The sequence below is a fragment of the Pseudorca crassidens genome, chromosome 9 (assembly GCF_039906515.1).
Source record: "Pseudorca crassidens isolate mPseCra1 chromosome 9, mPseCra1.hap1, whole genome shotgun sequence".
NCBI lineage: Eukaryota > Metazoa > Chordata > Mammalia > Artiodactyla > Delphinidae > Pseudorca > Pseudorca crassidens.
In genome coordinates this window covers 45,310,013-45,325,483 of record NC_090304.1, presented here as the reverse complement: position 1 = coordinate 45,325,483, position 15,471 = coordinate 45,310,013, and the positions used below count along the sequence as shown (strand labels likewise).

The following is a 15,471-nucleotide window of genomic DNA, read 5'->3' as shown; positions in this document are numbered from 1 at the left end:
GCAGGCTCAGCGGCCATGGCTCCCGGGCCCAGCCGCTCCGCGACATGTGGGATCTTCCCGGACCGGGGCACGAACCCGTTTCCCCTGCATCAGCAGGCGGACTCTCAACCACTGCGCCACCAGGGAAGCCCTGTCTGCCCCTTTTGACTGGAAGCTCCTTGAGGACTTTATCTGGCTCCCACTGGATCCCCAGGATCTAGCCCAGGACTCGGCCTGTGTTGGTGAGCAGTGGATGACGTGTGGCAGAAGAAAGACATCCTGTTTCTCCACTGCCACCACAGATGCTACCTCGGGGTGGCCACGGCTCTCTGGGCCACTGTGTTCTACCACTCCCTGGTACGCTCTGTGACCTTGGGCCCATTAGGAAACCTTTCTGTGCCCCAGTTTTTCATCATCTGTAAAGTAGATATGGTAAAGAGCTACTTTCTTGGGGTGTTGTGAGGAATGAGGGAATTAACATACACAAAAGGCTTAGGGCAGTGCCTGGATCACAGGAAGCCCCACGGAGATGTTAACTATCTGTCCAGCTTCCTGTGGCAGAGATGGGCAGCAACAGCAGCTACTGCTTCCTGTGGGCTAAGTGCTGCCCTGTGCAGTTTACTTTCATTCTTTAAGCCCCACATGAAGCTTATCAAGTGGATATTCTTATCTCGATTTTGCTGATTAGGACACATTGCCAGTAAGTGACAGGGCAGAGACTCAAATCCACGTCTGTCGAAGGTAGGACCCCACACTTTAACCACGAGGCTGTCCCATCTCCAGTCAGGGCTGGGGTCCTTGCTTCCACGAGAAGACACTGGAATGACACTGGGGGCTACTCCCCAGGGTATAATTGCCAGCTTCTGAATGAAATGGAGGGAAAAGCTGGACCGTAGTTCCCTGCTGCCCGCTGGCTTCTTTTCTGCCAGAGGACAGCTTGGTCCCTAGACTGCCTGTCAGATGTCCCAGCATCCTCTGGAGCTGTGCACCCCCAGCTTTATCTCTCAGCCTCGCTGTTCAGTAGAGGCACCGTTATGCAAATACTCAGATGTGAATCTTCCGGAGGAGGAACCCTCTCTGCAGCTTCCTCTTTGTCTCTGGCTGCTCCCTGACATTCTGGAGCCTAAATGCTCATGTGGAGCCTTCCCGCCAGAGCCAGGCGCTGTGCCGGGCTTTGAGGATGGAGGGCGCTACATACAAGAATCAGAGGGCGACCCCTGCCCAGTAGCCAGCGAGGAGCCTGGGCCTCAGTCTAGGCCCACATGGAGATGAATTCTGCCAACCACCTGCATGAGCTTGGAAGTGGATTCTTTCCCAGGGTCTCCAGCTAAGAGCCCAGTGTGGCCAGCCTGGGTTTGGCCTTTCAATACCCCGGACGTAGAGCCCAGCCGAGCCCACGCCGACGTTTCACCTACAGAGCTGCGAGCCAGCAAGTGGGCCCTCTCCTTGGGCTCCATTTAGCTTTTCCGGTTTTCTTAGAGACGAGCTTTAGTGGTTAGCTCTGGTTATTCCAAGCCCTGGCCCATGGCGTGTGGGCCCTAAGAAGCTGCCCCATCTGTTGTTAAACCTGTCCCTTATCCCTGTGGAGTCCGAGCTCCCAGCCCATGTTCACGTGTGACAGTCTGGGGCTCACCTGAAGACCAAGGTTGGAGCCGTAATGGATGGGTTCTGGCTTCCTCCCTGGGGCAGAGGAATATGGACGTTCCTTGCACAAGTCTGGTGGGCTTTGGCTCAGACAGCTTTCTGATTGTGTTTTTTTTTTTTTTTAAACTTTCTTACCTGTTCCTCACCTTAGATGTCACCTTGCTTTTCCTTAGCAGGACTGGTCATCAGGCGGCATTGGCTGAGGCCTGCAGGGGTATAGTTGGCATAGAGATAAAAACAGTGACCTGGCAGACGTGTGGGTGACACAGAAGCCAGAGTCTCCCAGGGTCTGGCTGACTCTGTCAGAACAGGAGAGGGAGCCCAAAGTAACGGCTCTTCCTCTAGGTGCGAACATCCAAAAGATGCCAAAGTGGGAACCTCATTGCTCAAGGTGAGTCTGCCTCTGAGGAATGATTGACAGACATGAGTTGGTATCTTCCTTGGAATGGGATGCTTGACTCAGCTCCGTGTGATGGATGGATGGTGGGCTGGGGAAAGCCTAGGCTGGAGGTTTCTGGAGTCCAGCCTGGGTTTCCTGAACAACTCAGTGCATCTGTTATGTAGGGTTGGGGTCAGGGCAAAGACAGACTTCTGAAAAAGGGCCGCCCGCCTCCACTTTCCAGGTCTAAACAGTCTTGTCCCCTAAGAGGGGATAACACATGTGGGCAGATAAGGACCAGAGAGCCATGGCAAGCAGTGGGTGTATAGACAGGGCGGGAAAGACTGGTGGTTCCTGAAAAATCAGCCGTGGGTCTGTGAGAAGAGACCCGGCCAAGAGCCAGGAGGAAGACAGCTGCCTCTGGGTGAGTCATAAGGTCGGTTTGGAGATCAGCTGATTTCTCCACACCCTGTAGGTGTCGCTGGGGCCTGGAGAAAAGGAGGGGTTCTAGGGGCTCTGGTGGGTCACGGTTGTCACTGAGTCCTTCGCTGGTGGCTGTAGGCCCTGGTTGTGCTGGGATAGTACCCAGGAGGCTGCTGGGCCCTGTGACACAGGAGGGCAAGTAGTCAGCTGGTTGCTGGCGTTGGACATCACTGGGTGGCAGTGCTGGGGAGAGACGTGGGAGAGGGGAGTGCTGATGGCCTCACCTCCCTGCTGCTTAACTCTATGCCTGGAGATCCTAGGACTTGGGGTGGTGTCATTTGAAACATTACTGATTAGTTAATGAGGAAGGTGAGGGTTCACAAATCAGCATTGCAAATAAGCACGAGCTTGTGGCGTTTTAAACCAACCTTGTGCTTACTTCCCCAAGAGTTTGTGAGATCGTCTTTTGGTCCCGAGGTGACAGGTCCAGAGAGACCTGAAATTGATGCTGATCAGTCCCTTTCCCATAACAAAGCTACAGACCTGTGCCTGCCCCAGCAGCGGCCAGGAGGGCACATGCCAGGCTAGAGGAGGGAGCAGCTGGGGTGACAGGGTACCAGGGAGGTGGGAAGCTAAGGGCCAGCTGCACCTTGCCGTGACTTCGTATAAGCCATTTCCCATCTCTGGTCCCCTGACTCTTCCTTTATGAAAACAGGAGGTGGGACTGCTTGACTGTCACAATCTCTTCTGGCTCCAATGCCCCAAATTGTTAACTTTGTGAAGTGCACTGTGATTGAGACTGTTCATATGCTGGGACCCAGAGTCTGGCTTATCTGAAGACAGCATGGTGGTTGATTCGACATCGTGCTCACCTCACTTGCCCTTGGTGTTAGACCCCTGCAGGGTGGTCTGCCCTCTGTCTCCTGAGACATTTGCCTACTTGCATGTTCCACGCGCCCTGCAAACGCAGGCCACAGCAGTTCTTAGTGGCCGCAGGGAGGGGTGTCTGGGATATTGCATGCAGAGAGACGAGTGTGAGAGGACGGCACGAACGATTAGAAACTTCTTCACGGTAGGACCAGCACCGCTGATTAATCAGAGCCAAATTCTCCTGCCATGTCCATAACAGAGACTCTTCATCACTCGCCCCAGTTCGCTGCTTTCTTTCACTTTTCCTTGTCCTCGACTTTTAGAAAGAAAAGTTTTAAGATGATTCGGTCCCAGTCCCTGTCTCTGCAAATGCCGACGCAGCAAGATTGGAAGGGCCCCCCGACAGCCTGCCCAGCCGTGTCTGCAGCAGCTCCTGTGCTCCCCGGAGCCCCTCCCCAGCCCGCACCTGCGCCCTATGCCATGCCTGAGTACCAGCGGGTCACCATCAGCGGAGACTACTGTGCTGGGGTAAGGCGTCTCTGCGGGGGCTCTGTGAGTGTTGTATATGCCTTGTGCCAAAGCTGGGGTCCCGTGGGGTCACGTCCAGCCCTGAAGCCTGGCCTGGTCTGTGGGTGTCTGGGAGGTGGCAGGCAGGAGGCACAGGAGCCTGGAGAGAAGGAGGGTTCTAGGCGATGTAGCGGGTGTGTGTCTAGGGCGCTGCTCTCCCTGTGAGGAGGGCCTAGGGCTGCAGGTTGGTACACCGTGTGGCCCGTAGGTTCCATATGTGCTGTGGGCCCAGAAACACTGCCCTCTGTCCCTGTAGCCCATTGGGGACGGTTCCAGCTTGGGCTCTTTAGTGTTCCCAGATGTTGAATGGATTAAGTCCTGGTGTTGATTGGTTTGTGCGAAATCAGTTATTGCTGAATCAGCTCCTCCTCTGTGCTTGGACTCATGTCCTTAAATACAGGCTAGACCAGCCAGGCAGGACGAGCAGGTCTCGACAAGAAAGTAAACAAGCTTGGTTTGCACCAAGTCGGTTAGCTCAGTCACTGAAAATGTGCTCCTTTCACCTGGTTGGATGATGCCTTTTTATTGCTTGTTTCTTGAAGAGAAGTATCACTTAGTGCCAGGTTTGGTTCCGTCTCCCTGGCCCTCAACCTACTACCCTCAGTTGGCCTTGTTATTCTGTCTCTCTTCTTTTTTAACAGTAGTTTTAGAATATATAGTGTATCTGAGAAAGCAAAGTGACTTATTACTCTTCTATACGTTTTCTTCTAGCTTAAAAAAATTTATTTTTTGAGCAATAGAAAATCCTTGCACATGGCTTAAAATTTAAAAGGTACAAAAATTATATCAGTCCTCTAGCCACCCGATTCCCCTCCTCAGAGGCAATCCTTGGTTTTGGTTTCTGGTGTGTTCTCACATAGATGGCCTGTGTACCTACAGTTTACTATGCCCGTGTAGTTGATTTATTTATTTTTACACAAATGGTGGTTACTATACATTATACTGAGCCTGGGTTTTTCATGTAACAGTACATCTTGGAGATAATGCCATATCAATACATCAAGAACTTCCTTGTTATTTCTTTTTTACAAGTGCATAGTATTCCACTGTGTGGATGAACCATACTTTATTTAAATTCCTTTCTATGCATGGGAATTTTGGTTGTATTGGAAACAACACAGGCCTTGCCTGGAGATACAGTATCCTGACCAGGAGTCCGTGGTGTCCACCCAGCCTCTGGCATGTGGGCAGAACAGTGGAAGGGGAGACTAGAGGTGGGCTGACAGCCAGCTGAACGGGGGGGAGGACGTTGGCCTGGTGCATTAACTAGCTCCTTTCAGTCAGTCTCCTGCTTGGCACATTGTAGGGCATTGAGCCCCTGAACTGGTGAGTGGTCCCCAGAGAGCCACCAGTCTATGAGAGGCAGGCTGACCTTGCAGGTCGCCTTGGCCCCCAGTGGGTCAGCCGCCAGGCATGAGGCCTGCAGTGCTTACAGGTTGGCTGGTCTGCTGGGACTCTGAGCACGTCTCTGATACCTCCAGCCGTGGCCTGAGCCCCTTGCCCTGCTGAGTCCCTCAGTCCTGCAGACAGTATTTGGCTTTATTGTTGGCAGGGACATATTTGTGTCTACGGTGTTGTCCGCTCACCTATTCCTGTTGCTCTTCTAAGCCATCAGAAAGTGTAAAATGGAATTAACACCCCCTCATGGGGACACCTGGAGTCAGGAAAGGAGAAGCTCCTACCTTAACAAGAAGCAAGGAAAAAAAAAAAGTGTAAAAACGTGCATGGGAAAGATGTATACCAACTTCCTTCCTCTGAGGATGGAGTGGGTGGAGGAGGGCAGAGTTTTAGCTGTTATCTGAGATGATTTATTTATGTAAACATATAAGACATCTGAAACAACAATAAAAAATATTAAAATTGTTAGCTCTGGAAGGTAGATACATGGGTGTCTGTCATATTATCTTCAGTGCTTGTCTGTATGTTTACAACATTTCAAAGCTAAAAATGATTTTTTTTTACTAAAGCAGAGGGGTCACGGTCCAGGCCCCAGCCTTCCGGCTCTGTGCTCCCTCTTGTACCTCCCTCTGCTGCATCTCATATCCTCTCTTATGAATGACTGTCTCCCCCAGCACGTTCAGATTTCTTCCACACCTGTCTTTCCCAAGAGACAAAGATTAACGAGCCCTCTGGAAGGTGGGAATTTATCTCATTTATCTCTGAGCGTGAGGCAGCTCTGGGAAAGCAGAGCATACTTGGGCTTTGGGACTCGGTCAGATCAGGGTCTGAAGTTTGACTTCGTGACTTCCTGTGACTTATCCTCTCTGGGTCTCTGTTTCCCCAGTTGTAAAATGGGTTGCAGTGAGGACCAAAATGAAATCTACGAAAAGGGTCTGTCCCATAACACACAAGTGCTTGTTGACGGGGTGAACGGGGGTGATTACCAGATGAATCAGAAGCCTGGGGTTGGCAAAGCAGCAGACTGAGCACACAGAAGTTTTTATCTTTACCTCCGAAGAAACCATGTATTTTCTCAACTGAAAATGATGGTGCTAACCCTGATCGGGGATACGGTCCAGGCTGTGCCTCTTCTTGGGCCGGGGGCAGCAGCAGCTGGCTTGTGGTTTAATCAGCCGCACTGAGGCTGGCCTGCAGTGTGCAGGCTGGGGTACCTGACTCTCTCCAACAGCCCCAAATCTCCTCCTGTGTTAGGGGACCCCCAAGACCCCTGCTGGGTTCAGTGATTTGCCAGGAGGACTCCTAGGACTCAGCGCAGAGCTGTGCTTAGGACTAGGATTTATTACCGGGAAAGGCTGCAGAGCAAAGTCAGCAAAGGGAAGAGGTACGTGGGGCAGAGTCTGGAAGAGGCCAGCAGCAAGCTTCCCAGCAGCCCCACCCAGTGGAGTCACCAGAACGCACTTAATCCATTCAGCATTGAATTGTGACAGCACGTGTGAAGTGTCGTCTACCACGGAGGCTCCTTAGAGACTCAGCAGCCACGGTTTTCACTGGGGCTGTGGCCACACATCTGCAGAGCACATCCCTCGGGTCCAGACTCCCAGAAGGAACTTGGGTGTCCGGCATTAACCATGGTATTTGTACAAACCGTTCAAGCACAGGGAACCACTGGGCCCACAGTGGTGGGAATGCTCCCCAAACCCAAGTTGCCTGCTGCTCGTCAAGGGCTAACCTTGCGGCAGGTCTTGCTAGGTCAGTGGTCTCAGGCCTGCTGTGTGAACCCTTTTCTGCAGATCACCGTGGAGGACTATGAACAGGCCGCCAAGAGCCTGGCCAAGGCCCTGGTGATCCGGGAGAAGTACGCCCGGCTCGCCTACCACCGCTTCCCACGCACCACGGCCCAGTACCTGGGTCACTGGCGGGCAGACGCTGCACCTCTGGAAGAGGGCCTCCCAGGTACGGCGCTGTGGCTGCAGGTGGGCTTTCAAGCAGGGCATGGCCCGAGGGTTGGTCAGGAGGTTTTACTGGTTGGATGTATCTCCCCCAGATGGTGTTTTAAGGGCAGAGCCCTGGTGTTGGCTTCTCCTACACTGATTTTTTTTGCTGGTTTCCCCGAGGATTGATTCCACGTGCACTGTGTGCCTTGCCCTTGGTTGAGCTGTACAAGTTGAGAGAGACAGGGGAGGGGGTGAAAGACAGTCCCTGATCTTGGGGGTCCTCCAGGGAGACAGGCAGCCTCATGCTGGATATTTAAACACAATCAGACAGTAAATGCCAAATTGGTGGTGAGGTGGGTGGCGTGTGGGTAAGTAGAGAGGGTGTGTTCCCAGGGCAGGGAAGTTGGCTCTGGAATCCAACACACCTGCATTCCGATCTAAGCTCCACCACTGTCTTGGGCAAGGAAGGTATTTCTCCAAACCTCAGTTTCTCAATCTGTAAAATGGGAATACTAATATCTATCCCTTGGGCCAGTTGTGAGGATGAAACGAGAGAATGCACGTGAAGTGGTTAGTGCAGTTCTGGCATCTGGGGAGTGATTGGTAAATAGGAGTTATGTTGATGCTGTGGAGTTTGGGGAAGGAGGGATCAGAGAAGGCAGGATGGTTTCTGGTGGAGTCTGTTTGGCCTGTGAAAGACCCAGGAGCAGCAGAGGCTGTAAGTTAACTAATATGAATGAAGACAACAGGAAACCTCGATCTTGAAAGCTGGTGGTGGGGTATCGGATGAGGGCCTGGTGGCCTGTGCCAGCACCCAGGACCCTGGCTGCCCCCTCGGGGGGAGTTGGTGCCAAGATGTCTCCTGTCTCTTGCTTTCCTTGAAGCTCTGAGACCTCGACTTTGGGCATCTGTTACTACCTGGGGCCCTGGGTAAGTCTCAGCCCTCCCAAACCCGTTTCCCTGTCTGTCTGAGGGAAGTTGATCCCACCCGCTCCAGTGTTGGCAAGGGCAGGCAGGACTGACTGTCGAAGGTGTACTTTATACAGAACAGAGTCCCCGGGGGCCCGGGTATGAGTGTGGTGATGTGGAGGCAGTGGTCCCCCCAGGCCTTTGGACTGCGTGTGTCTCACAGGCACTGGCACACATCAGGGACTCCTGAGATGGCCTGTGGCCGTGCCTGAAGTGTGTGTGGGGGGCATCAGTTCCCTGCCCCCCTGCTGCTTCAGCCCCTGTGATGCCTCACATCTGCTCTAGGGCAGTCTGTTCCGAGCACTGATGGGGGTCGCCCAGGCAGCTACTCCGCCTTCATTCCTTCCATTGATGAAGATTCCAGGGTTTCCTCCTGCCTGGGGTGGCAGCCAGGCAGCTGGACCCTGTGCGGGGTTGGCTGATGTGCAGAGCTGAAGCCCCCAGTTCTACTGCTGCTCAGGATAACCTGTTCCTTGGCCAGAACAGAGCTTATCGAGAGCCAGGAAAACCCACTATGAGAGTAATGAGAATAATGCCTTACGATGTATTACTGTTTACAAAGCATTTTCCTCTACCTGCTAGTGCAGCCCTCACAACAGCCCATTAAGGCAGGGTGTCATCCTCAGGTGAGCAGACAGGTTCAGGAGGTAACGTTGTTTGCTCCAAGTCGTAGCTGGGAAATAGCCAAGAGGCATTTTCTGGCGCCTGTGGGCTAACAGCCCGCAGCCGTAGGGACAGACAGCTCTGTCTCTGGGGGGGGACGCGTTCCCTATTCTGTGCTTATTTGTGGAGGGGATGGCTTCTAGCCCCTTAGCCTCCCTGGGCTCAGGAAGATGTGGAAGGGCAGGGACAGTTATTCCCACCGGGCAGTGCCAGCTTCTGTCTGTTCTCTTATTAGGAGGAGACACAGCTGCCCTTTTTCATAAGCCTCGTGTCCCTGAAGTTCCCAGGAGGCTGAAGCTCGTTTCAGTTAAAGCAGTGAAGGGCCAGCCGCGTGCCAGGGCCCGTTCTAGGCAATGGGGGCACAGCAGTGAACAAAATGAACACATACTGCCCAAGATAAAGAAGAGAAATTATTTTACATAGTGGCAAGTGCTGAGGAGACAAAATAAAGCAGGGAAGGGGATATGAGATGTCGGGGGCAGTGGGAGTGGTTAGGTTTTAGATCAGACAAGCAGGGCAGGCCTCGGTGGGAACGCGACTTTTTTTTTTTTGCGTTACGCGGGCCTCTCACTGTTGTGGCCTCTCCCGTTGCGGAGCACAGGCTCTGGACGCGCAGGCTCAGTGGCCATGGCTCACGGGCCCAGCCGCTCCGCGGCATGTGGGATCTTCCCGGACCGGGTCACGAACCCGTGTCCCCTGCATCGGCAGGCGGACTCTCAACCACTGCACCACCAGGGAAGCCCGGAATGCGACTTTTGAGCCCCTGTGAGCTCCTGAGGTGAAGGGCACTTGGCCATCACTCAATCCTGTTTTGCAGACTTCCACCCTCCCCCACTGCCCCAGGAAGACCCTTACTGCCTGGATGATGCTCCCCGAAACCTGGGCTTCCTGGTCCGCATGCAGGGGGGCATCCTCTACGTGTACGATAACACAAAGATGCTGGAATGCCAGGAGCCCCACAGCCTGCCCTACCCGGACCTGGAGACCTACACGGTGGACATGAGCCACATCCTGGCTCTCATCACCCATGGCCCCACGTAAGCCCCCCGAGTCTGCCTCTCTTTGCAGGGGTGCTATCCTGTAGGAAGGGACCGGGGGAGGCCTCTTGCTGTGGGCTTCTCCTCAGCTAAACCACCCCCAGAAAGAGGGTGGTTTCCCCTTTCCCCAGTGCTTTGTGGGTTTCTGCCACAATCTTCCTTCACAGGCTGGCATATTCTTAAAGTCGCTACTACCTGTCCCTTCTGCACGCACAGGTGTGGGGCGTCTGCTTGCTGCTGGCCACCTGTGCACCTTAAAATGGCGGTCACTCCTCCCCCCAGGCAGGACGGCAGCCTTGCAGAGAGTTACCAGCCTAGGGCATTACTGCAGGTGGGGGAGTGATGAAGACTGTTGCTTCCTCTGTTGGCTTTTCTGTGTTTCTGGAGGGGAGAGTGCAGGGAGCCTGGGAACTTAGCCACGACCCCTGTGTCGCCTGTAGGCTTGGCTCGAGCTAACCTGGCAGGGAGCTGTCTTCCTGGGCCCTCGCTTCTTGGTGAGCACTTGAGCGAATCAGCAGTGGAGGCTCAGCCTGCCCGGGCCCTGAGCCCCTCTGACAGCGGCTGTGCTGTGAATACCAAGCCAGGACTGGGGGTCCGGGGGAGGGGGAGGAAGCTGGTCACGGCTGAGGGACTTATCTCTTGCCCTGCCTTTTGGGGTTCGCTGGAAGTGGGGTGATGCCGTGTCTGAGGTGGGAGGGTGGGCCCCAAAGGGATGGACAGAGTGGGTCTTGGTCCTCGGTGATCTGAGGGCAGACGTAAGAGCCGGGAGGGGAAAGGGTAGTTCCCGGGAGCTTGCCTCAGCCAGGAAGAGCAGGAGCTTTGAGGGGAAGCCTGGGGGATGGGACTGCTCCCCACGTGTGTGAGCAGTGGCTGTCGTCAGGGCGAGTCCCGCTGGGGAAGGGACTGGGTGATATGGCCTTGGGGATCCCGTCCGACCCAGACTGTCCCGTGCTTGGCTCTGGGGCTCATCCAGCTGATGGTGCTGGTGCGGGGCCAGCGGCTGCTCTTCACGCACGTCTCAGTGACGGGGCGCCAGAGGAGCTGTGTGTGTTTGGGGGCCACAGGGAAGCAGGGTGGCCTGGCTTGTGATTGAAGGTTCCACGTGGCTGTGGGCACAGGCACCTGGCAGTTGGCTGAGAATAGGGAGTGCTCCCACCTGCAGTGGCCTTTGCCAGCCGGTGGGGACATCAGTCCTTGCAGAGATGGTAACCCCTACGTTTCTAGTGGCCCATGATGCAGAACATCCTCCCCTCATCCTGAAGCCTCAGAGTTGAGAAGTCTTCAGGTCTCAGGGTTTGGGGGATGTCATTTGGTCACAGGGTGGTTCTCTGCTGCCAAGGTGGGCAGGTCACGCCTTAAGGTTTGACTGTATTATCAATCTTTTTCACTTTTTCACTCTTTTCAAGGAGTGAAAGGTGGCTGAGGATAGATGGGAGGAAGGAAAGACGGAAGGGCTGAAGGAGGGAGATCTTCCTTGAGTGTCCACTCTGCTGAGTTGGGCCCTTCACACACATAAGCCAGTTCAACCCTCATTTCAGTCTTGGGCATTGCTGGCTCCATACCTGTTCATGAGAGATAGCAGCTTGGGATGAATTGCCTAAGCCCGTAAGGCTAGAAGTTAAGGAACCCGTGTGAGGTTGCAGTCAGCTCTCTACTGCCCCCATCGACTCACATGGCTGTGGTTCCACACTTCAGCTGGGTCTGCAGAAAGCGGGCCCCTCCGTACCCCTCCCTGCTCCGTCCTGACCTTCCGCCCAGGGGTCGGTCGCCGCAGACACTGGAGGTCTCCAGACTAGAGAGCTTGCTGTGCCTTCTTCTCAACTGTGGTTTCTCCCCTTTCCCAATCTGCAGGAAAACGTATTGTCACCGGCGACTGAACTTTCTGGAATCCAAGTTCAGCCTTCACGAGATGCTAAATGAAATGGCTGAGTTCAAAGAGTTGAAGAGCAACCCTCACCGAGACTTCTATAACGTGAGAAAGGTGCGTTAGCCGGCCGGTGTTCAGAGCCGGTGCCCTAGCCCGTCCGGGCTCGGCCCCCTGCGTAGCCTTCCTATGTACAGAGGGAAGACTGGCCAGTTGCCTTCCGTGCGGCAGGCCACGCCTCAGGTGGTACTTGGTATGACATGGTGGAAACCTTTGTCCATGTTGTGTATCTGTTGGAACGTGCCCTCCTCCTTGAGAAATAGGGCATGGCCTATTAAGTGGTTATAAGAGTGGAGACCAGCCTACTTTTACAGTAGAGAATGTATTAAATTTATCATGGATTGAGAAAAGCTATTAAGGCCTCTTTGGACTTGGGAGTTTGTGGCCCTGCTTCCTTCTGCATGGGGCGTATTTAAGGCCCCCCTCTCTGGCCTTCCCCTAGAGTGGAGAGCCTGCAGGGGCCGCAGTCGGGGCCGACGTGCAGGTTAAATGATCACGGACTTCCGCTTTGCCATTTTATTCCGTGTGACTGATATACAGCGAGCGTGGGATCAGTGCCAAGCGTGGGGCCTTTGATGCCTAATGAGAGGACTTCCTGTCCACAAGCAGCTCCCAGCCTGTTACTGTTAGTGTGATAGGTGTGTGACCAGGGTGTCTTTCAGGGAGAGGCCAGGACTGAGGTGACTTTGAGTAGGAGTTTGCCAGGCAGAGGGCAGGGCAGGGGGTGGAAGTGATGGCCCAGCAGGTAGAGGGAGCTGTGGCTACAAGCAGCAGCAGGGGGAGAGTGGCCTGAGACAGGAGGGAGCGCGAGGGTGCCGGTACAGCTGCAAGGGGTGCAGTGTGGCTGGAGCTCGGGGGTGGGGGCAGAGGCTCGTGGCGGGCTGTGGGGAGTGAGCCTGCAGGTGTGGGTGAGGTTCTGGATCACGCAAGGGCCCACAGGTTTGTCAGAGGCAGCAGGGAGGCGGGCGGGGGTGTGGCGCTGCTCTGGGACAGAAGCTCCGGGGAGAAGGGTGGGGTAAGGCTATGCCCGGAGGAGGGGTGGCCACATCTGAACTGAGTCACAGCAGGGTTGTCATGGCCACAGGGGCCTCTGTCCCAGTGCCACCCTCTCCCTGGGGTCAGCTTTGACAAGGGAGGGTAGGCCAGAGGAGGTTGTGTCTCCTCTGGGGAGCCCAGCTCAGGCCTCCCTGACCCCCTGCCTGGGAGCACTCAGCAGTACTACGTGGACGGCCTTCTCCAGCGAGGCCCCGAGATCACCTCTGCTAAGCTGCATCCCACTTGGATGGGATCAAGAGCCCCCAGGGTGCAAGTTAGGCTTCTGCTCCTGGGCTCTGAGGCTTATGGAAGAGTCTCGGGGATTTCCAGGCAGAGGTGAAAGGATGTGTGTTAGACATCACCTCCGTGGCATATTCACCTTCAAGCACCATCTGTTTCTTCTGTGTGATCCTCAGGTGCTCAGACAGCTGGGTGCCTCAGTCATTAGGTCAGCTCCTCTCTGCCCTGCCCGAAGGAACCCTACAACGCCCAGATGGGTGTCCAAGAAAACTCCTTGCCCAGCCCTGCGCAGCCCTGCCCTCTGCCCACGTGCGCGCTCTGGGCCTGACTGCTTCCTGCTGCCTGCGCCTGACTGCACTGGCTCCGACACTGTCTGCTTCTAAGGCGGGGCCCCAGTGGGTGTTTGCGCTCTCTGGCCACCATGAGGGCGAGAGTCCTAGGGGGCAGGGGGCGAAGGGGCTGTGGTTACATACCAGAGCCCATCCTCGCGTTCCCTGTCAGTCTGGGGGCTCATGTGCTCTCTGGACAGAGGTGGCCTTGAGCCCCGTGCTCTGACACAGTGGGCTGTTCTCTGGCACCACAGCTATCCGTAAACGCACGTCCAGGTCAGGCTGTGCCCGCCCCTCCCTGCCTCCTGAGTGCTGGCTGCTTCATCTTACCCTGGAAGCCTGTGCTAGGGGAGGAGAGCTGACTTGCTGAAGTTCAGGCCGGGCTGGGAGGTGGCCTCCATACTTCCAAGTGGCTGTCAGTGTCACAGGGGCAGGCCAGGGTCCTGCTCTGAGGCAGGAGCTGTGCCTGGCTGTGGGTCAGTGTGGGCGGTACTTGTGAAATTACCTGCAACGTCACATCAGGTCATGGGTTATGGCACCGTGAGGCCAAACCAGCAGGACTGTGTCACTGAGATGACTGTTTTCTGCTCAGAGCTGAGAATGAGGGGCTGAGTGTTCGCTGCTTGGGAGTTGGGTAAGATTAGGCCTTACCCACTTCGGTTTAAATGTCATATCAGGGATAGCAGATAGGTTTCGTCTTCTGTGCCAAACTTGACCAACGGGGAGCGGCTACCTGAGGCTACTCCCGAAGCTTAGTGAAGAGTGCTGTAATTGATCACCGATGTTTGCCACAGGGGTGGAAATAGTCAGCGTTGGCTTAGGGGCCGGGTATTGGCCAGCCCTGTTTAGAAACTCTACTGTTCGTTTAGACCCAGGTCTTAGATGAAAGCAAGGAATGCTCTTGGGTCTTCTGGTGAGTTGAAAATGCTGACCTCCAAGGACAGGCTCTTTTACTTGTTCCTAAAATAATCACCTTGGTAAGTTTGAAGTTTGGATCAGATGCATCCTGGATTATCCAGTTGTTTTCCTCCCTCATCTAGTGACTCCTGGGGATGAGGACAGGCTGCACCCCCTGCAGTGTGTCATTGCTATGCTAGAGGACAGCAAGAAAGCCCAGAATGTGCTAAGTCATGCTGAGGTAGTTGAGCCCAGCTGTGTCCAGATGAGATTACTCCGGCTGACCTCCGCTTGTGTGTCCCACATGAGCCCAGCCCATCCGTGTTGTGCCTGAGCCTGTGTACTGCTGTGCGACGTTTTAACTTTTGGTGCTTCCTTTCTCTGATGCCTAGTGGTCTGTTTTTCTGGTAGGAGTGGCAGGATTAAGGGCAGGAAGGGCTCTGATGAGTGAGTGATGTTGGTCAGTGATATGGGCTGGCTGATTAAAAAGCTCACAGAGGTTCAGTGGATCAGGTGTCTGGTTTGGCATGACTTGGAGATGCCTGGCCAGCTGTGAACAGCATTCTTTGGCCTGAGGTCAGCCGCCTCCTCACCCCAGCCCTGGCAGAGTGCCCAGTCAGCTGCAGCAGGGACTGCAGAGTGTGGGCTGGCAGCTGGCAGCACCCTGGTCAGTGAGGCTGCTGCCACCCTCCTGGGGGAACCTCCCTCAGGCCCCTTGGGCTCATGGAAGGGGGTCAGGATGTTCACTGTGACTTCAGGCCATCTCTCAGCTTAGCCAGGCCTCCGTTTCTTTAGGGCTAGTGGCTGAGGGGAATGCTCTGAGGGCTCCAGAGAGGTCAATGGCAAGTGTGGGATTTTGTGGGGCATTAGGTGGGTCCTCAGGTTTCTAGGAGGTTGTGGATATCATCGAAACTATTGGAACCTCCTACACCTGTTCATTGGTCCATTCATCCATCCATTGATTCAACATCATACCAGGCTCTGGGGTAGGCGCTGGAGGCTTAGATGCATCAGACGTGGTCCCTGTCCTTGAGGACTGAGCTCCCAGTCTAGTGATGAAGTAGACAGAAAATTATTAGATCAGATTGGAGGACATAAACAGTGACGGGAGTGTCTGTGCTAGAGTCCCAGGTTGGGCAAGGGAAAAAATGATCCGCTGTGCTTGCGGGATCAGGACAGG

At 54.8% G+C, this 15,471-nt stretch overlaps 1 protein-coding gene across 4 annotated transcripts in view; it reads left to right on the top strand.

Annotated features, from left to right (window-relative positions):
* The window catches only part of AMPD3 (adenosine monophosphate deaminase 3), a 41,982-nt gene that overhangs the window by 12,160 nt on the left and 14,351 nt on the right, over positions 1-15,471 (top strand). For all 4 annotated transcript variants that reach the window (XM_067749921.1, XM_067749920.1, XM_067749919.1 and 1 more), the window contains exons 3-6: positions 3,619-3,823; positions 7,054-7,216; positions 9,647-9,866; positions 11,718-11,847. In XM_067749921.1, the coding sequence (XP_067606022.1) occupies positions 3,619-3,823; positions 7,054-7,216; positions 9,647-9,866; positions 11,718-11,847 (718 nt within the window). The remainder of the gene's footprint in view (positions 1-3,618; positions 3,824-7,053; positions 7,217-9,646; positions 9,867-11,717; positions 11,848-15,471) is intronic.